This window comes from Gastrolobium bilobum, unplaced genomic scaffold, assembly GCF_033153095.1.
Source record: "Gastrolobium bilobum isolate Gb01-03AN ecotype WA unplaced genomic scaffold, APGP_CSIRO_Gbil_v1 utg6679, whole genome shotgun sequence".
Taxonomy (NCBI): domain Eukaryota; kingdom Viridiplantae; phylum Streptophyta; class Magnoliopsida; order Fabales; family Fabaceae; genus Gastrolobium; species Gastrolobium bilobum.
In genome coordinates this window covers 233,237-255,361 of record NW_026897753.1, presented here as the reverse complement: position 1 = coordinate 255,361, position 22,125 = coordinate 233,237, and the positions used below count along the sequence as shown (strand labels likewise).

General features: G+C 31.4%; 3 protein-coding genes across 3 annotated transcripts; 2 read left to right on the top strand and 1 right to left on the bottom strand.

Moving 5' to 3' along the window:
• Nucleotides 1–1,437: 1,437 nt before the first annotated feature.
• Nucleotides 1,438–2,184, bottom strand: LOC133309919 (uncharacterized). Its single transcript, XM_061510786.1, has one exon. It carries the CDS (start codon nucleotides 2,134–2,136, stop codon nucleotides 1,657–1,659), a length of 480 nt encoding a protein of 159 aa, XP_061366770.1. The 5' UTR covers nucleotides 2,137–2,184; the 3' UTR covers nucleotides 1,438–1,656.
• Nucleotides 2,185–12,473: 10,289 nt separating this feature from the next.
• Nucleotides 12,474–13,652, top strand: LOC133309921 (uncharacterized protein At3g28850). The gene has a single exon (XM_061510788.1). The coding sequence runs from the start codon at nucleotides 12,474–12,476 to the stop codon at nucleotides 13,641–13,643; it is 1,170 nt and encodes a 389-aa protein (XP_061366772.1). The 3' UTR covers nucleotides 13,644–13,652.
• A 2,282-nt stretch (nucleotides 13,653–15,934) lies between these two features.
• On the top strand, nucleotides 15,935–17,979 carry LOC133309907 (alpha carbonic anhydrase 1, chloroplastic). Its single transcript, XM_061510772.1, has 6 exons — nucleotides 15,935–16,004; nucleotides 16,295–16,503; nucleotides 16,703–16,809; nucleotides 17,029–17,134; nucleotides 17,436–17,618; nucleotides 17,842–17,979. The coding sequence occupies exons 1-6, from the start codon at nucleotides 15,935–15,937 to the stop codon at nucleotides 17,977–17,979; spliced, it is 813 nt and encodes a 270-aa protein (XP_061366756.1).
• The last annotated feature ends 4,146 nt before the right edge of the window (nucleotides 17,980–22,125 follow it).

The window sequence follows — 22,125 nt, the reverse complement described above, 5'->3', positions numbered from 1 at the left end:
TTATGCATAAAAGTTTATATTAGGGAAGATTCATCTCCATATAAGGCTAAAGACGAAAGATTCGAGCAACTATGATAATCCTAGTGCAAACTTTAATTTAAAGTGATGAATAAATAAAATTAAAGGTTAAAGGGATTACTCAAGCGATCTTTTCTTTTGAATAAAAAAAAATTATAAAGATAGAATTATAATTATCTTTTTTTAAAGTTAAAATATGTCATAAGTCTTGATAAAACTAACGGTGGTCACGTTGCCAAGAAAAAACCAACAACAATAATTGACCAAGAACGTGGATCTCTCGTGTTAAAAAAAATATGACATGATCATGTGAAAAATTATAACTATACAAAGGTGGATCAATGGTAATAAAAGAACAAGAAAAAATATATATTGAAATATGTAGTTATAAAATCATAACAATTGATTCATCCTTGTATAATTATAATCTTCTCACGTGATCATATCATGTTTTTTTTTTTTCAGATGTATATCCATTTCCATGGAACACAAAGACATTTAATTGTTGGATGACTTGGATCTTATTAAGTCTCATGCTTTTGCCGTTATTTTTTTGTCTCACAGTCTCATATAACGCCTCCATTGCTATTTTTGCTTGCAATTGAAGGCAGGCACCCTCCCCACTAGGATTATATTTGAATGAACAAAAAAAGGAAAACAGAGGAAGATATTAACTGATACGGACCCTAATCTCTCTGTCCGTTGTTCATTATTTTTATTTATTTGAATTGTCAATTAAATGTTGGGAAAAGTATTTCTCCACTGGAGATAATTTTAATTATCGTTAGTAAGTCTAAAACGACGTCGTAAGATTAAAAAATTATAATGATAAAGACTAATATATTCCTACAATAAATTAGAATTACAAGAACCTCTTTATTTCCGTCACAAAACAAGATAACTTATGTTCATTCATTGGATAAATGTTTTACCCTTAAACGTTATACATTTTCCAAGAGTGCATATTATGCTAGTATTTTTATTATTATTATTATTATTATTATTATTTTTATATTTTTAATGATTCATTGAATAATTCGATCGATCGATTAATCGACATGTTAGGGAGCTCTTGGAAGACATTTTTTTTCTGCACGCGACACTTAGAACTTAAAACTTATAATTAAAAGGAATAAATTTCTTTATCACTTGAATCATTAACATTAATTTTTATTATTATTTTTAAGAAAAAATATTTATACTTTTAAAGAACAATTATTTTAGTTAAAATTAATATTTTTTATTTAATATTTAAATTAAAAAAATCTCTGTTTTCTCTAATCATAATTTCTATTTCTCTTATTATAAAATATAAAATATAAAATATGATAGTTTTGACTAAAATAATACAATTGTAAATTCTATAAAATGACATACACTAATTCTTTATTTTTATCATATCTCTTTTGAGGAGCTAGGTTACTTGCAGTTGCAGACTTGCAGACGTAATTTGGTCAGATTCAATGAGTATACAAACTTAGCCTCGAGGAGATGATGCTGAAGCTGAAGAGTGTATATAGTTTTTTTTTTTTTTTTTGCCTATACATATATATCTCTTGTTACACGGCATGTTAGAAAAAGAAGGAAAATTATAAGAAGTGACAAAAAAAGCATTACTGAAACTTAGAATATATATTGCTAGTTAACTTCGGGTATGCTTTCTAATACTGGTTTCCACCCTTGAGAGACATCGTCACTTTTTTGAGACAAATCTTCACCATCGATACCCTTTTCACCGTGAACTAGAGATAACATCTTGTCAACTGAAAACCCTCCATTCTGCAGCATATCCTGCAGTTCTTGCTTACTGATAACCAGCTTAATCCTAACCACGTTACTTTTCTGTACACCTTGGACTTCTGGATTCGCGAACCTCACCTTCTTCCAAGCTTTTGGTGACGGTTGTGGCAGAGGTACTAGGTAGTATAAGTGGCCACTGAGCAATTTGGTGTTTGGGTGAAGATGCTGATCAAGGACTGGTAGTGACTCAGATACTGCATGGCCAGAAAACTCTATCAAAATCTGTTCCACTTTGATGGGTGTTTTGTATTCAAGAATTTTCCCGTCGGTTTTCATGATCTTGACGATGTTTTCTTGCAGCACCAAGCAATTCCCCATGGCTTTTTCTTTTAGTGGTTGTGGTTTGCTTGGTAGGCAAGATGTTAGTTTAGTATATAGCAATTCTCTGAATGTAAGAAAAATGAGCTATGGAATGTGTAATATTTAAACCAAGTGATTGTAGAAACTACCCTCATGGTGTTTCATATATTACGAGAAGACCCTTAGTTTTATTTTATTTTGAATAAATATCTTTTTCGGTTTTCACCAAATTTTACAATGACGTTCGTTTTGGTCCTTAGCAAATAAAAAGGCTATTCGTGGTCTTTAAAAAAATTCAAAATGGACTCATTTTAATCTTTTTGAGAGATTAATATGAATCTTTTTTGAATTTTTGGAGATCACAATTTTAACTAAATTGGTCCATTTTGAATTTTTTAGGAACCACAAATAATTTTTTTATTTACTAGAGACTAAAACAAACATAGTACAATTTGCTAGGATCAAAAATGTATTTCTCTTTTATTTTTTGGAGCGTGGATTGGTTATGAAGTTTTGGAGTGAGTTGACTCGCCGAGTTAAAGTCAATGACTCAGTGTGTCCTACTCGGTTGTAATGCGAGTGGGTTATGACCGAACGGCTCATGGCCCACTTTTCTGTGTGAGGTAGAGCATGCTGGATGGGGTAGAGGCCTTAAAAGCTCAAGTGGTTGACCACTTGTGCACTGTGGATTTTGTTGTGTTGACTAAATCCTGTGCCACATTGACTATTTGCGCCTCTGCCATCCTCTGCTGTTACATCAAAACATGCTCATTAAGGTCGGCACCAAACTTGAATACTTGAATGAATGTTGCAAAGTTTCATACTTTGTTTTGTCCCATGTCCATATGAATCAAGATCATGTTGTTTGCCAAATAAATAAAAAAAACTGAGTTGAAGTAGTGATAAAGATTAAGAGTTCGAATTCGAAAAATAATGGGAGTGATTTGCCAAAAAAAAATATGCGTATATGCAGAACAACATGAAAAGAACAAGGTAGTTGCTTGCATCACTGCCAAAACTTGTAAACCATGCCAAAGAGTTTTTTGGTATAAATTTATTACCTACAAATATATGAAAATGTGTGGAACTCATGTTTTCTTTTTCTTTTTCTTTCCCTCACATGTCTCGTATGTGTCTCACACATTTTTATATATATAAATATAAGAGATAAAATTATCTCCTATAACACAAGAAACAATAATTTCGATAAATAAATATGTTGAAATTTCATCATATGTACTCAATATATTGTTGGGAATTAAAGCGACGGATAAAGAAATCTCGTGTCCGAAAGAAATGGGAGAAGCATAATACATATAAGTGGAAGAACTCATAAACTCAATGTTTTAAGATTTTGCATTGAGATGTGGTGTCGGACACTTTTATTATGGGTTTTGTTGCTTAAATCCATTGATACGTGGATAATATTCTTCTTGATTTGGGCTTCCTCCGGCCGCTGCCCAACAATGGTATCAAGACTTGCCCACTTGGTTAGTAATTCCATGAACACTCGTAAGAAGCTTTTTCTTGAAGAGAAGTTGACAATTGTAGAACTCACAAAAGTAGAGATTGTTGGAAATTTAATTGTGACTGATAAAAAAGTCTCACATCATGAAAGAATAAACTATATATGGTATATATAAGTAAAATAACTTATAAACTCAATATCTTAAAATTTTGGATTGAGATAGGGTTTCAGAACCTTATTATGGATTTGTATCATTAATATGTGGATGTAATCTCCCTTGATTTAGGTTCCACTTGACCGCTGTCCTGTACATATATATCTAGCTTTGTCATAATGCAGTTGTTAAAGCTCGATGCATTTCCAAAAGCGCATGATTATTATGGTACTAGTAATCTTAAATTTTCAGCATAAGTTTGATTTATTTTTATTTTATCTAATTATCAACCATGGGTGTAAGAGGAAGAGAAACTGAAGTTAAGAATTATCCGTACGTAATGAGTAGTTAATAATACTGTCCCGTAGGGTAAACCAGAAGAAATAAATTTGAATTCAAAAATGATCAATATTGAATAATGATTTAGCTGTCTTAATTCGTAACTTAAAATTCACATTTCAAAAAAGAAATAAAATAAATAGTATGTCCTGTCTTTGTCTTCTTTTGTGATGATGGCTTCTCTTGCGTGTGGTGTATATATTCTTATACTGCACGTTTTTTAAATAGCAACTGTATGCTATAGAAATGTTTCTTTTTAGCTTTTACTTCCTTTTATTTGTAAACAATTGGAATGGAATTGGGAATTGAAGACATTGGCATCGTTATCACCAACTATCCCATCTTTCATAAAGATCATCACTAATGGGATAGTTTGGCCCTGTGTCATTTTTGGCAAGTGGTGGTCCATGCTGAGAAAATTTTGAACCAGATTAGTCATTGCCAAGCTTTAACAAGAATACAATTGGCTAGGCTGCAAATTGAGATGCAAAAGGTTGAAAGTTTGACGCTTGAAGTTTGATGACAAAGCAGCAACTCTGGAGCACACTTCAAAGAACGTGGATTGAAGCTTGGGTATTGGGAGTTCTAGACTTCAACTTTTTTTAAAGAAGGCACAGAGTTGATAAGCAAGTTGTATCCAAGAAACGAACTGTTTGGGCCGAAATGTTTTTAGTTCAATTTTTTTTTTTTTTTTGTATAACCTGGAGGTATCTTCATTCAATCCTTTCCGATCACTTTACCTTCAGGGTACGGCTCTGTAAGTTAACCCTTCATTGGAAGAGTGGGTGCATTGAGCTTCGCTATCGAATGAAGGATGAGACTAATCCCCCGTTCGAAGAGGGAGACACATCCTCTCTCCCAATTTTTTTTCAAGAATTTGCTACCCTTGGTAGCTCACTGTTAGGGTTTTTTAGTTCAATTCTTAAGGAAAGCAACTTAAGGTGAGTAATAAAAACCTTCTTTATCTATGTTACGAAGAGGATTAATTTCATTTAAATAGATGTTATACCTCTACAAAAAATTAAAAGGACTAGATTGAAATACATATACCAAAATCAAAGATAAATTGGTGGAAATTGGGCAAATTAATTGCAGAAAGAAGGGCTTAGTGGTGGCTGATGTTGTCAACACGCATGCTGTGGAATGATGAAACTTCTCGCAGGCTATTGTTTGTTAGTGGAGGTAGGAAATGGGACTAATTAATTCAGTTAAAAAATCTATGGAATAAACATTACAGAAACAGATAAAAGGCAATGACTCTCTTATGAGTTACTATATCATCACTGGTGGGGCATATATCCTCCATTGATTCCTCTTTTCATAGATTAAACACAATCCCCCCAAGTTGGAGATAGATTTAAGGATATGTGGGAATATTTCCGTAGTAAAGTTTTATTTCATATGAAGAATGACTACCCCACACACACAAAAAAAAGGAATGACTTGGAGCTTTTACTAAAAATAAAAAAACTTTTTACACTTTTCTGTTTTAAAATATTTAATTTAAGATTATGCATAAGAATTAACAATATCATCAAGATACTCTCAATTTTAGAAAGAAAGAAAAAAGTAATTATTTGACTATATTACTCTTTCCCCCTCCGTTAAATATTAATGTTATCTCATTTTACTTAGTATAAATATCAAAAAGTGGGGGATAAATTTGAAAAAATTAATTAATTATATTCTAATTTTTTAAATGCGAATTTAATTTAAAACAAGTTAAAAATTTTAAATTGGCAATCATTTTGAAATAGAGGGAGTAGTTTGTAAGAGTTTACTTTTAAGTAGTTCATGCATTGCACGAGTATTATAAAATTAAATACATGTGAGATTATATAAAGAAAAATCTTGAATAAAAAATATTTAAGAGAATATTAATTCAATTGATATAATAGTATTTTAATGATACCAAAATATATTAAATTGAAATATAATCTCAAAAATTAATTTTATCGATGAAATATTAATTTTTCTCGTAATTTAATTTGATGATATCCCGTTACATCTAAAGTTAATTAGAGAAATTTGATTATTGATTAAATAAATAAAAAAAGGAAATCTCTTTTGAATGAATAATTAATTAAAGAGAAAAAATATTAATTTGATTTGATATGAAAATAAACATATGACTGTGTAAAAAGGAGAGTACGTATGGATGTTATATCATTCTAAAAAATGATAACTTAAATTTATTATATAAGGATAGATATAATTATAATGTATATAAAACTTTATATATATATATATATATATATCATTTTAAAAACATTGATCCCATTTATATTTAACAATTTTAATTTATTATATTTACTGGAATTTCTGAACGTTGATAGTAAAAACTAAAAAATTGACATCTTTTATTTATTTACCGGGTTACAAAGAGTCTTTTTTTTTTTTTTTGGGAAACAGAATGAGAATCCAGTTGAAGTGTAACAGTATGCTAGCCCGTCTTAATTACTCACTGGAAAATGCTATATATAGCTGGAATTTGAGGAAGCTGCTGCTTCCAATTGCTGTTTTAACTTAAAAGATGTTCATAATCTGCTACACTGTGCTTTAAAATGTGAAACGTTCATTATTAAACCATTAAAGTTCACAAAAAGATTATTTGCTTTGCAAATGCAGTGTAAAGTGAAAGAGGCTTTGGTTAGATATTTATGTTTCTGATGGAAATATCATCAAAATCAACCATGGGAATAGATTTACCTGGCAAACAGCCACTGGTCTCAGCTGGATAACCCACTGGCCAGTTGATTTTAATGCCAGAACATGATACACCACTTCAAGCATATTGAGACCAATACAATTGAGGATATATGAGTCTAAGCCTTTTAAAGAAAGATTTTTAATTATGTTACACACGAAACACAATATCTGGGAGATATTTCCTAAGATGCTCAAACTTAAATTATTGGTTACAATATTGATTTTTAGTTCTGATAAGAATTAGTATATGAGATGGTGTAATTAGTTGCGTCAGCCTCATGAATGCATCTTTTTATTTTTATTTTTCTTATTAGTGCCCCACTTTGATTTTCTTTAGAATGATTGTTGATTTATTGCATTGGCCGGCTAGAAAACGATCATTTAAATAATGGTAAATCTTATCATAAAAAAAATGATAGATATGTTTATGGTATATTTGTGCTCCATGATGGGAGCAAACAGAAAGTGAGCAAGCAACATAAAATTAAGCAACTTGCGAGGGTTATTTTCTCGGATGAGTTGGACCACTTAGTGCATGTTTATATATCACTTCAAAATTAATTATGATTTGAAATTGAGATAGGTTATTCTACTCTGTCTATCTTTGTCTACCACCCTCCAACAGCGTTAGATCAGAATTTCAAGAATAGAGAAAAAAATAAATTTTAGTTAAGACTCTGATCTACTGGTGTTGGAGGGTGGTAAGCAAAGGTAGGCAAAAAAAAATGGTAAGTAAAATAACTTATTTCTTTGAAATTATTTTCTCTACTTGTTATCGATTCCAGGATAAGTTTTTCTAAAACTTTTAAGTTAAAAATAATTTTAGCACTTCCAACCCTAAATACTAATAAAAGTTTCGAATAAATATCCTCGAACACAAAATTATTTATTTATTTTTCAAAATTATTCATTTAGAGATCTTCACACATATATAATTAATAACTATTTATTTAAATAGTGAGAAGCTAATTTTTCTAAATCCTCGGAATGAAGAAAATTATCTTGAAAGAGTTACACCTTATAATGGGTCAAAAAATATTTGAATAGGACTTAATGAACTGGTGAATATATCCAGCGAAAAGAGGACAATCTTTCTATTTTAAGCTTTTATTATTAACATCAATGCTAGACATTTTTAACCATTAAACCAACTTCTTAAATTTATGAAAATATTTTTTTTGAAAATGAGTTTACTTTTAATGTGAATAAGTAAAATAAATAAATAAATAAATATATATATATATATATATATAATATGTAACTTTAAATTTAAATATTTTGAGACCACCGTATACTTTGAATTAAGTTATGAATAAACGCATTTTTTTCTTTATTTTAGCGAAAGCTTATATTAAAGAAACATTATCTTAAATTAATTAACTACTGAACCAATTCTTCGCTTTGCTATAGGGGCTTACGTTCGACACTTTTTTAAAAGAAAAATATAGTTTGTGAAATTAAAATAATATGAATGAACAATTGAATGAAACTTTTATTTGAGGTATACAAAATTGGGTTGTGCATAAGTGTGTAAATAAATCAGATAATTTATTAGGAGTATATTTGGCATAATATACTTATATAAATTTATAGGTTAGCTTATATCATATTATTATTTTTTTTTTTGATAGCCTCGTATTATTAATTTTAAATGAAATAAAAGAAAATAATAATTCAAATATTTTTACATAATAAAATAATATTTTTTTAATTATTTTTTTAACTTTTTCATAGATCTTAAAAACTTTTAATTATTTTTTATTTTTTAAAATTTTTAATATATAAAATCCTTTTTACCTATTTACATCAAAATCCAATCCAACTCAACCCATGGACATTATTGACAATTGTATTGGTATATAGCAATTAGTAAAGCATGACATGATTCTCCGTTGTGTGGCTACTAGCTTTATCCTTAATTATGAATAAAAAGAAACATTATACAGTTATACTTTTGTCGTTATTAGCGTTGGGCCTCAATGGACCTGACTCCACTTGCATTCCAGAAACTATGGACTTCTTTGAAATCTGTTTTAAAAAATAGCTTTTTTATTTGGGTTTGTTGTTTGTCGTTTAAAATTATATAAGTTATGTCGTTTTAAAAGAGAGATAGATACAAGAAATAGAAATTATGAGAGAGAAAGTGAGTGATTTTTTTTAATTTAAATTTTAAATAAAAAATATTTTCTTGTATTTATCTCTCTCTTAAAATAACATAATTTTATGTCATTTAATATGACAAACATTTTTTCATTTTTATTTTTAGAACAAAAAAAACTTGTTTAATAAGACATGTTTTGTAAAAAGAAAATTTGAAAACTATAATTATTTTTTTATTTTCTGTTTGGTTTTTAACTTTAACAAAAAAATTATTTCCATAACTACTCTATGAAATAATTTTAAGAAGAAGAAAAAACCAGAAGTTCTCACCCAAAAGTCATAAAAGCTTCACAACTTGGCTACGCAGAAGAGACCAAAAAGATTTTCTTCAACATTTTCTTAAATAGCTTCTGCACCGACTGAAGATGAAAAGGTGACAAGACCGGAAATATGTATGATACTGTTACGGTACCAGCATCTATTCAATGAAAAATAAAAAATAATTGTATGTTTGTATGAAAAGGAGATAAAATTATTTTTTTATCTAAATATGACTTGTTGAATGGTATATGTATCTACTATAAGAATAAATCTTTGGTACTACTGTTGTACCTAGATTCAGTGCATCTTAGCAATGAGAGCATTATACATCAAAAGAGAGAAAAAGATTTGACAGAAAAAATAATAATTTATCTGACATGTAATATTATTATTGGTGAGATGGACTGAAGCTTTGGTACAGCAATAGTACCAAAAATTTATTCCTACTATAAATGTACAGAAGATGATCTCTACAAGACACTTCCTGACGGTGACACTTGCCTCTCAATGGTTTGACGGCACCGCTTAATAGCACGAGTCCTTTTAATACGCTGGTTTTTCTCATCTTTGTAGAATTTATAACTCCTTCAGGCTTCAGCACTACTTATTATGAATTGATTCTTTGTTGGGGTATGAAATTTTGTGATAAATAATCTACTGCATCATAAGATGGATGTGCCACGTGTTTTTCACACATCGTTGTCCCATTCTTTTCACATTCACATGTAGACTTTAGGTTTGGCCACGGATTTGGTTTTAAATCAACCCGATCTTTTTTAAGGATTAACATAATAAAACTCATATCTTGCTTGTTTTATTTCGCAATTATAAGTATTTTAAATTAAATTATTTAATAATTAATTATAGGGTTCTCTTTTTCCGTCGTCGCTGCAAATAAATTATCTGTAGTAAATTCAAAACGACGTAGTTTTGAAAGTAAATGCAGATAACTTATCTTGAGTAACTGCAGAAATATTTTTCTGTTAATTATAATCTTAAAGTTAATTCATTATCTTTTTTTTTTTTTTGGAGTTACCCAACCCTAATTACCTCTTTCAGGCGAGTTGGCTCCCTCTGGTATCCCCACGAGCTTCGACTCTTTGAGCCGGCTATGGGACTAATCCGGAGTGCGGGGGAGCAGTGATGGCTAAAGGTTCAGCCTTCTCCCCAAGAATGCATTCAGCAGGAATCGAACACATGTCCAACCCCACTAACTCAGCACCAAATTACCAACTGAGCTGCACCCATTGGGTAGTTAATTCATTATCTTATATAATTAAAAAATATTTATGATAAATATAAATTAATAAAAAAAGTTAATATAATTACTTTTATCAATAATAAAATTAAATATAACATTTATTTAAATGAGATCTACAAACATGTTGAAACGTATTAAACATTAAACGCATTACAGACAAAAAAAATTAAAATATTACTATTTTAATAAATAATTACGAATAAGTTGTTATTTCGAACCTATATATGAATCTATTGCACTCATTCACGTCCAAATTAGGAGTGACTCTCAAGGCATTCACGCCTAAATTAGGCGTGACTCGTCTGGTGTTGACACGTGACACCAAAAATTAATAGTTTAACCGTAAAACTTTATAAGGCCATAACTTTTGACTCGGGTATCCGAATGAGGTAATTCTTTTTTTGATTCCACATAAATTTTTGAGATATACGCAATGACATCTCATTTGATGTATTTTATCTCTCACAAACACAATTCAAATTTGCAACAATGATACTATAAAGATGACACCAAAGTGGATTAACTCATCTATAAATAAGGATACTTAATGTCATATTAAAATATATACTTCTACCAAGTGTTTGAAAAAAAATAGTGTACAAGGTTATTTATTTAATTATTAAAATATATACAAATTTATATAATATTCTACCAAGTGTTTAGAATATTTATTTAATTATTTTCTTTATTAATACAAATTTTTCAAATTTATTTTTGAGTTTAAATCACAAATTAAATCTTTATATTGTTTTTCTTATTAATAATAATTTTTTAAATTTTTTTGGTAATACACTATATAATATAATTATTGCAAATTTGAATTGTGTTTGTGAAATATAAAATGTATCAAATGAGATGTCATTGTGTAGATCTCAAAAAGTTATGTGGAATCAAAAAAAGAATTACCTCATTCGGATACCCGAGTCAAAAGTTATGGCTTTTCGAAGTTTTACGGTTCGTAAATTGACTTTTTTGCCACGTGTCAACACCAGATGATTCACGTCTAAATTTGGCGTGAATGCCTTGGGTGTCACGCCTAATTTGAGCGTGAATAATCACGCCTAATTCGGACGTGAATAAGTGCAATAGATCCGTATATAATTTCAAAACAACTATGTATTCATAATTATTTATTAAAATAGTAATATTTTAATTTTTTTGTCACGCATTACCTAATGAGTTTCCAATAAGATAATGTTTGTATTTCCCTAAGTATAATTGCTCTTATATTTAATATATTTTAAGAAAATAGTTATGTCATGTTGTAGGAAAATGCTTAGGTCATGTTATAGATATAATCAATGTGAGCCCCATCACTTTTTCTACAACATGATATAACTATTTTTCTATATTAAAACAATAAAATTAAAGAAAAAAAATGTTTGGATGCCAAACGTTAAGATGGTAAGAATCACAATCATCTCTCTATTGGATATTTCCAAATTGAGCATATCTTTGGTACTATGTAGTATATACTCATTTACTAAAAGTAGAAAATAATGATGGTTTTGGATAAAATAACCATACAAGAAAGGATAAAATAGTAAAAAAATATATTACATTTTTTAAATTGAGTAAATGATGCACGGAGTTTTCGGTACTACTGTAGTACTATAGATATTTCCAAATTCAGGCTACAGAGCCCGTTCTGTTCCAATATGTTTACTGTACTGAGATTGATTGCTGCGGATATTTGGACCTTGATGATTATTTTAATATTCTGGCCCAATATACGGCCCAAATATTTGCTCAGATGAATACGGGCTTTTAAGAAAAAGCCCCTTGACATTACAAGAGATTCGAAATTTTCGACCGTTGGGGTCGTTACAGACAAGGCAACGGTTGGGATCAATGAAAAACTTCCATAGCCGTTGCTGCCTTGACACCTTTTTGCTTCTCCAAAACCTTGAAACAGACAATTATAGATTGAGACACAGAGAGATAAAGAGAGAGAGGGAGAGAGAGAGAGAGAGAGAACCCCACTCACTCATCAGTTATCACCTATGGGCTGCGTCTCCTCAAAACACATCAAGAAAGACCTCAAGCAACAAGTCACTTTCAACAATGGCGGCGGCGGCGGTTACATAAACCATGTGGTTTCTCTCACTTCCACCACCTACGGAGCACTCAGGTTGGACAAAGACCATTCCATCGTCACAGAATGTGTTGCAGTTGCAGAATCCAAGCCATCCCCTCCTCGTCGTCGCGAAGAACCAGAGGTCATCAATGCTTGGGAACTCATGGAGGGTCTCGAAGATGGAGTGCCCATTTCAAACCAGCCAAAGAAAAGCCCAAAGTCCAGTCCTTTTCTTCGTGGGTTTATAGCTACTGACCCCAGAAGTCCCTTGAAGTTCCTCAATCAATTTGGATCCCCCAAGTCCCTGAAGAAGTTCACAGGGAAGGAGAACAAACTTCAACTTAATGTCGTCAGAGGAGGCATGAGACGCTTGGATTATAGTCCCAAGGGAATTCTCAAACCCACCAAATTTTCTCCTAATTCATGTAAGAATAGAAGGAACAGTTTTGGGAGTGACACTGGTTGTTCCTTGAGGAGGAGTCCTACTCCTCTGTTTGATCCGGAGCTTCTTGCTTCCTATGAAAAGGAACTCTCTGAAGAAGAAGAACAGATCAAGAGAATGGTTTGGGCTACGCCGAAAACCCGAAGAGCCAGAAAATCTCTGGACTCACAATCCCTTATTCACATGTTTGAGAACAAGTGCCCTCCGGGAGGGGAAAATTGTGTTGTCATTTACACGACCACGTTACGAGGAATCAGAAAGACGTTCGAGGACTGTAATAAAGTTCGATCCATTATTGAATCGCATTGTGTGCACATGGTTGAGCGTGATGTGTCTATGGATTCAGGGTTCAAGGAGGAGTTGCGGAAGCTAATGGGGACGAAACAAGTTAACGTTCCCGTTGTGTTTGTGAAGGGAAGGTTGGTTGGAGGAGCTGATGAAGTTTTGAAATTGGAAGAAGAGGAAAAATTGGGTGTTCTCTTTGATGGAATCCCGAGGGCATTAGGTGGGTGTGAAACGTGTGCCGGTGTGAGGTTTGTGATGTGCATGAAATGTAATGGAAGCTGTAAGGTTTTGGATGAGGAGCACAAGAAAACGGTGAGGTGTGGTCACTGTAACGAGAATGGAATAGTTCAGTGTCCTATCTGTTGTTAAGGTTGTTGAAAATGGACATGTTTGGTGTGGTGTGTTGGTTTGGATTTTGGGATGGTTTCTGTTCTCAATTTCTAGGAAGAGACAGAACAAGTGCGTGATGTTTATTAAGGGTAGGGTTCTAAAGCGTCTTTTAGTACCCAGTATGTTGATGTTTATTTTACTGTCTTGTATTTGGGACACTAGTTGTTCCTTCACTAATCTAATTCAAATTTACACACATTATTAGCCTTTTTTGATAGAGTAAAATATTATGTTAGTTTTTCCTGCAATTATTACCACCGAATTGTTCAATTTAAGGTTATTGCTGGCTTGAGCAATCTGCCGTCTACTTTATGATACATTTCACTTACCAGCTTTTTTCATTCAATCCAAATATATTTTTATTACTATGTTTGCTGTTATGAAAAAAATTTGCAGGGGCATTGCAATTTGCATTGCATGGTCGCTGTCTAAAATCTAACATGAGAAACAATAAATGAATTATAGTGAGATATGGTGAGTGTTATTGACAGAATTTACTGCTAGATTTTGCTGATTTTATTAACGGTGTGTGAATGAAACAGATGTGTGTTTAGGGAGATTTTCATTGTGTTGGCTGACGGTGGTAATGCTTCAACTTCAAAGGAACTTGGAACCTGTTGTTTACAAAACATAGTATCATGTTACCGAACATACGTGCAGACACTTGATTTCTTTTCTTGTATTTTCTGAACATTGGACGCCTTCCATATTTCAACCAGTTATATATCTATTAATTTGTGAAGTTATACCAAAATCTGATTAATAGATATTATTCACCTCCATCTTAACTTTTACTCTAGAAAACATTAAAACCAACGGTCAGAAAAGTCATATTAAAACTCGAAAAAGTTCTTCTCCAAGTTATTATTAAGAGAATGCTGAATCTCTTTTTGCAGTATATGTTTGTTTTATTGTCCGTTGTGGCCTGTGGGGAATCATTTGTTGGGACTCGGTCCCTCAAACAATCAATTCACGTGGAAGCTTTGCCGGTACCGGTCAGCACAGAGATAGAGAAGAAAGAAAACACACAGCAGTTTTAGCATGAAAAACCTTCTCCAATATTGTGGAGAAGTAAAAAACACGGGATACTAGTCGAGATCAAAATTTTACTATGAAAATGATGGGTTACAAAAAATCAAACTTCACCAACAGTGGTAGTACACTCAAGCTTCACCTACAATGGTGGTACACTCAAACTTCACTTATAATGATCGTTCTCTTAAACTTTACCTACAATGGTGATATTTTCTCAAACTTTTCTAAAGAGATTTCACTTCAAACTTCTCTTAAGAAGATTTTTCTCACACGTTCTCTAAGTTCTCAAGAGCTTTCTCTATATCTTTTTACATCTCTTCTGTTTTTCTTCCAAAGGTCTTCATAAGTATATATAGATGAGGATGAATCTTCTTTGATTAGGTAGATGGGTAGCATTTCTTGAGCCTTGCACCTAAGCAAGGAATGCCTTGAACCTTGCATCAAGGAAAGGAATGTCTTCCACCAAGCATCAAGGAAAGGAATGTCTTCACCAAGCATTAAAGGAAGGAATACTTACCCAACATCATTTTCATTGCATATATAGCTGGTCAAAACTTGAAGAGAAATATTTGCGATCTAGGTACACCGAATTTAATAACTAGCAATGCTTCAACAATTTATTCTGTTTTTTTAGGAGATGAAAAAAGTAACCAAGGTGAATTATAATTTATAAGACGAACATATTTTTATATTCTTTTTATATATATCTCTCAATCTGAATCATATAAAACGGACATATTTTAACAGTTTAACAATATTAACCAATACAAGGTAGATGCTAAAATTGGGCTTTCTATTATATAGATTAATTTAGTGAAGTTATTATTCTTATCCTTCGTATGCTTGATTAATCTCCTCTTTCGTGAATTTCCTTATAATTAAAGATATTCAAATTGATTTTTGGATATTTACGACACCAGAACAAAAATTCCGTTCTGATATCTTTTTTTTCCTCTTTTGATTCGCTCACAAATCTAGCACTCATTAGTTACAACAGAATCAGTAACATGCATAAATAAACACACATCGCAATGGCTCTCCATTCAATTCGAAGTTACCAATCAACCACTGTCCATATTTAGCACATCTCAACAAATTCCATTGTGTGATATTCGAAAACAGACACAACTTTTCACCAACAGATCACCCCTTATATAAAGCTGAGGAAGGTTTTAGATCAAAGCAAGACATAGCTAACATAGTAGACATAGCATAGCCCACGTAAGCCATCCGCAATGGCCTTGCGAATTTCCTTCTCAATTCTTTCCATAGCACTTTTAGCTTCATGCATTTCGGCAGAGGAACGTAAGATTTGTAATTAATCAAGCTTAACTTACTTTGGTTCACTACAATGAGCCATCTCAGTTTTTTCAACACAAATTGTTGTTACACATATTTTGTTTTGCTAAAAAAAATGAGTCGTGTTTTTCTTAAGCTCTGAGAGTTTGGTGTTTGGTTTAAAATTTTCCAGCAGCCTCAATGCTCTGGGAAGTTCTAGTTTTTTTGTTATTCTTAAATTATGAGGATCAAATTAAATTATGTTGGTATTACTTGCTAATTTTTTATAATTGTGGAAATTTTTTCTGTCTCACTAGATTCGGGTGATTTTGGTTATAATGGTCCAAATGGTCCTGACAAATGGGGAAGCATAAGTCCATCTTTCGCAGCTTGCTCAAATGGGAAAGCTCAGAGTCCAGTGAACATTAGGAAGGCTAATATTGTATTGAACAAGCAATTGAAATCCATAGACAGAGAATACCATCCTGCAAATGCCACTCTGGTTAACAACAAAGTCAACATTGGGGTTTGTTCTTGAACTACCACATCACTAAATATTTTGTGACAATACATCATTACATGACAATTTAAAATATTTTTATAATGACAATCCATTAAAAAACCAACAAGCCTGTATGCAAACATTAAATGTGTATATGCCATTTTGTTAAGGTTGTCAAGGAAGTTCCAGTATCAACTAACATGCTTATAATTTCCATCCGTAGGTTCATTTTGAAGGAAAAGCAGGACATGTTATTATAGAGGGAAAAAAATACTTCCTCAAACAAATGCACTGGCATTGTCCATCAGAGCACCGAATTAATGGCAGACAGTAAGTTACTTCTCTTCGCTCGCTCCCTCTCATTCCAGACAGTAATTATCTGGAAAACCTTACAAGTAATTTTTATATAACTTTCATCACCACGTGTGGCAATATAAATTTAACCATTAGATTATATATGTCAATTAAGTTCTAAACAAATTGATTATGATTAACTCAAAAATGAAGATTCCATTTCCTTTACAATGATATTGAGTCTTGTAAATACAGATATGATGCTGAGCTCCATCAAGTCCACGAGACCGAAGATGGAAGCTTAGCAGTTGTGGGAGTGCTCTACAAAGTTGGACGTCGTCCGAGTCCTATCATATCCAAGGTAAAATTGAAGTCACATTCACTCATGTTATAAATTATTGGTTTAACCAAATGATGATAGTTCACTTGGAGTCAGGAAACTGAGCAGGTGGGGATCAGAACATGTGTTCGATTTTTTCAATTATCATCTTTTTAAGGGTTTAAAGTCTTAATCTCGAAACCCGCCCCGAATCAAACTAGTTATGAAGAGATGAACTGATTGGAATATCTAAAAAAAAAAAAATTATTGGTTCAGATTAAGCATAGAATAGTAATTGGAAGCTTGATAGTAGATAACATTAACATGTGATTCATGGGTTCAGATTGAAGACAAGTTGGTTGAGCTGGACAAAGAGAACCGTGCAGGCCATAAAGAGGCCCATATAGCTCTTGGTACCTTTGGTTTAGAGAAGATGAAGGGAAGAACCAGCAAGTATTATCGATATGTTGGTTCTCTCACCACTCCTCCATGCACAGAGGGGGTTAATTGGAACGTCAATGCCAAGGTAACTTCTTAATTATATACTTAGAAAACTATATATATGTAAATTACGAGAATTCAATTCAAGTGTGAGTGGTAAAGTTTCATATATCTGAAAAAAATGTGTAGTAAGAAAAATATAAGTGAGAGGATCATAATACTGTTATTGTAATGCCTTATAAGGGAGAGGGACAAGTTTTCGTTTTTTTGGCAAAAATTGATGAGGCTAAAATTATTTGGGCATGCAGGTGAAATCACTTTCCAAGAAACAACTAGAGCTCCTAAAGGCACCATTGAATCCAGAGTTCAAGTACAACGCAAGGCCAGTGCAGCCACTGAATGGCCGCAAAGTTGAGATGTTCTATCAGTGCAAGCAGAGGCAGTGAAGTCAAGAATCCTGATTAACTAAGTTAATTAGAGGGTAATTTCTATATAAGTATTAATGTAATCGTTGGATATAAGAGTCCTACTCTGATTGAACTGCTTCAACAGGAATGTTAGGACTTTTTTTTTAGTTCTGTACACCATTGGAATCCTCTAGTAATCTAAGATTGAGGTCAATGCCTTTCGTTTTCAGTTGTATGCATTTACTTCTGCTTTTTTGGACTTCATTAACAGTCATCATGTTGATTCAATAGAATCAATCGAATGATTGTACTTAGTAAACGCAACGTGTTTCAGACTTAGTCGTTCTTTGAAGCTTCCTGTCTAACCAGTCAAAACCTTAGTCGTCAACCTCCCCTGGAATTAGTAGACATATGTGGGTGGAACAGGAAATAGGAGCACTACTTAGAAGGTCCAAGGTCACAAAAATATCTTGATACTGTGTAAGTTTAGAATCAGATGCATCTCTGTTGGCTCATTTTCGGTGGAGCAAGATTACCTATTCTTTTGCCATAAAATGAAAAAAAAAAATATGGGATATAAATAAAAAGGGAAATACAAGTCTCGTGTTACAGGAGACTTGTTATCTCATGCTATAGACACAAAGCATGTGGGACCCACTCTTTTTAAAAAAAAATAAAAATAAAAATAAATGCTAGCACAACTTTTGATGTATGAGTAGGAAGGGTATGTTATCTCATGTAACATGAGAAAAACATATCCCAAAAAAAAATAACCATAGAAATAGGAATAATATAAAAGTATTATTTTTTTTATATTTTATAAATGATCTACCAAGTACTCATACAATAGTTGCACTAAAAATATTTTCCTACCATACACGGCACAAAATGTAATAAATATAATATCTTATATTAGGAGTATCCATCAACCGATTCAAATCGTGTTGACTGAACCGAAAAATCAATAACCAAATTAACTGAAAATTAAAAAATATTAAAAAAAAAACCCACATATTTTTAATTGGATTAGATCAATTTTCAGTTTGATTACTATACCAATTCAATCTGTTATGTATTTATTATTTTTGAAATTCCGCTAATGCCTTTTTCCTTAATTCAGTAACTCTTAACTCTTACTTAGTTACTTCCTTCATAGCAAACTATCTTGTTTTAGTTTTTTATTTTCTATGCATCTATTTTTACTCTTTATGACTTTTAAGACTTATTTTAGTTTGAAGACTGAAATTTTTTAATAGTTTGTAAAGTTGTATGGCTTCATTTCGATATAGCTAGTGATTTTGGCTTAAATTTTAGACTTTTTGAAAAATCGAAAATCGATCTAATTCAAACTGAATAAAATTGGATCAAATTTGAAAAAAAATCTAAAACCGAATAGATGATTAAATGATCAAATTAACCAAAGAGATTGAATCAGGTGATTTTTAATTCAAAATTGATCCAATTCAGACCGCGAATAATCCTGCATTTTAGTAATTTTTTTGTACTATTGAGATTCTAACATTCTTATTCAAAATCTATTTATTTTTTTGGTAGACTCAAACTCTAATTTTTTATTTGTTTATGATTTTTTTAATTTGTCTTTATTTAAAACTTTTAAAAAAATTATTAACTATTTTATTATTTATTCTCACCTTGATTAACTTTACTTCTAAAATCCTTCTTTTATCACTTTGTAGAGTTTCTTAAGATGTTTTACCTTCAACATACTAGTGAGTTTGAAAAGTTGCAAAATATGCATAATAAGTAAGGGGAATTGAAACATTAAAAACATAATTGAAGTATCAAACCTACTCAAATTGATAGAGTACAGCTTGTCTATCAGGTCTTATGATGATGTAAGTTGATTTTATTAATGATTCTAAATTATTTGATGAAAATGAAATCAACGATTAAGATTCACTATATATAACTTATTATAACCAAATATTATTGATCTTAAGGTTTTAGGGCATGATAAAAATAGGGAAGAAATAAAGAGGAAAAAGAAAATATCCCTGTATTATCATAAACGATGTCATTTTGGCTCCCTCCAACTACTCTTGCCACATCTGCGTGATCCTTGTCACATATGCGAAAAATTGCCACACCTGTAGTTTCATGAATGTTAATTGTCGCCCTTGAACGAAGGGACGAAATTGATCGATAAATGACATGTTCAAGGACTAAGAGACAATTTCGTTCTTTTAATTCCATATCTTTCACGAACCAATTTAATTATTTACTTAAAAAAGCCCAAAAAAATTCGTTTAGTTGAGTGATGGCCCAAACTAGCTAGTAGCTACGCCTGGCAAACATGATTCAACAGTAACTTACCATATAAACTATGATGTACTGCACTTTAAAAACTAATGTGTTATGTTATCAAAAAAAAAAAAAAAAACTAATGTGTTACGTTTGATACTTTTTAACACTCCCGACATTTTAACATGTATTGTAGAGATTTAAAAAATGTTTGCTTTTTTTCTGCCGTTACTATAGATAAGTTATCTGCAGTAAGTTAATACGACGTCGTTTTGAAACGGAAATCATAGTATTTTTGTAATTTTAATTTATTTTAGAGTTATAATAGTCTTTATATTTATAATTTTTTAAGATTTCAATACCAAAACGACGTCGTTTTGGGAATAAATGCAGATAACTTCTCTGCATTAACTGCGGAAACATTTTTCCCTTTAAAAAATAGTTTAAAAATTGCGTTGCAATATGTTTTTAGTTTCAAATATTAAATTCGTTGGATTACGATTATCATTTTATTGAGTCTAATATAAATATTTAGAATATTTTATATTTTTTTGTAAAATCAATAGATATTATTAGTTTAATTTTATTTTTTATTAAATTATTAAATATAATATATACTACGTAAATTAAAAAAATTATTTAATATCAAAACACGCTTTATAACGTGTCAAAATCTATTATTTTTAAAAATTAACGTAATAAAATATTGTGTTGTATCATATTCTGTGTCACATATCAGTGTTGTGCAATATAACATATAAAGTGTTGCGTCTTGTGTCATGGATTTTGACAATTTAGGTAATTAAGACACAGAAATAAGGCTTGTGTTTCCTTGCTGGCGCCTGATGGGCGACGTGGTCGTACTCTTTTGGGGATAGTGATCATTTTGTCACGCTTTATCAAATTATTTATCAGACTATCACGCAAATAGTAAAAATTTTCGAAATGCCACGCAGCATAATTCATTACACTGTGCAGCGAATTATGTTTGCAAATAATTCGCTACACAGTGTAGCAAAATATGCAGTGTCAGGCTGCACAGTCAGCAAAAATGACACGTGCCAAGCTGGCAGCATAACAGGCATAATTCGCTACACACCCCAGCGAATTACTGTCAGCTTGACACGTGTCATTTTTGCTGACTGTGCAGCCTGACACTGCATATTTCGCTACACTGTGTAGCGAATTATTTGCAAATATAATTCGCTGCACCGTGTAGCGAATTATGCCACGTGACATTTCGGAAATTTTTACTGTTCACGTGGCAGTCTGGTAAATAATTTGGTGAAACGTGACAAAATTGTCACTCTCCCTACTCTTTTAGTGTCAATATGGTTCCCCCTAATACCTTCTACGTCTAATACGGTCATTCCATGATCATATCTTCGAGTATAGGTATAGGTATTTATTTATTAAAAGTTAAAAAACATAGAACTTAAATAATATTAATCATAAATGGAGCGAATAAATAAAATTAATTATGATTTTTTTTCAATTTTATTAAATGATATTTTCGTCATTCTATCATCAAGATCATCAATGCAAAGATTTGATGGTAAGATAGTTCAATTTCTTAGTACAACTTTTATTTATTTATTTTTGGTATGAATTTGGAGGTATTCATTCAAGTTCCTCTGGTCACCTTGTCTTCGGAATATAGTCTCAAAGGCTACTTCCTGATCAGTACAGAGGATGCATGAGACTAAAAGAGCTTAAAAAAAGAAGTTAAAAGTTGTTTGAAAATTACATAAAAATTTTAGCTTAAAAATTACTTAAAAGCACATATTTCAAAAAAATTAGCTCTCTCTATCTTTATCACTCTTCATTTTTTTTAAAAAAAGCACACAATTCAAGAAAAACAGATAAGAGCTTAAAAAAAAGCTCCTCCTAGGAGCTTTTAATTTTCAACTTTTTTTTCATTAT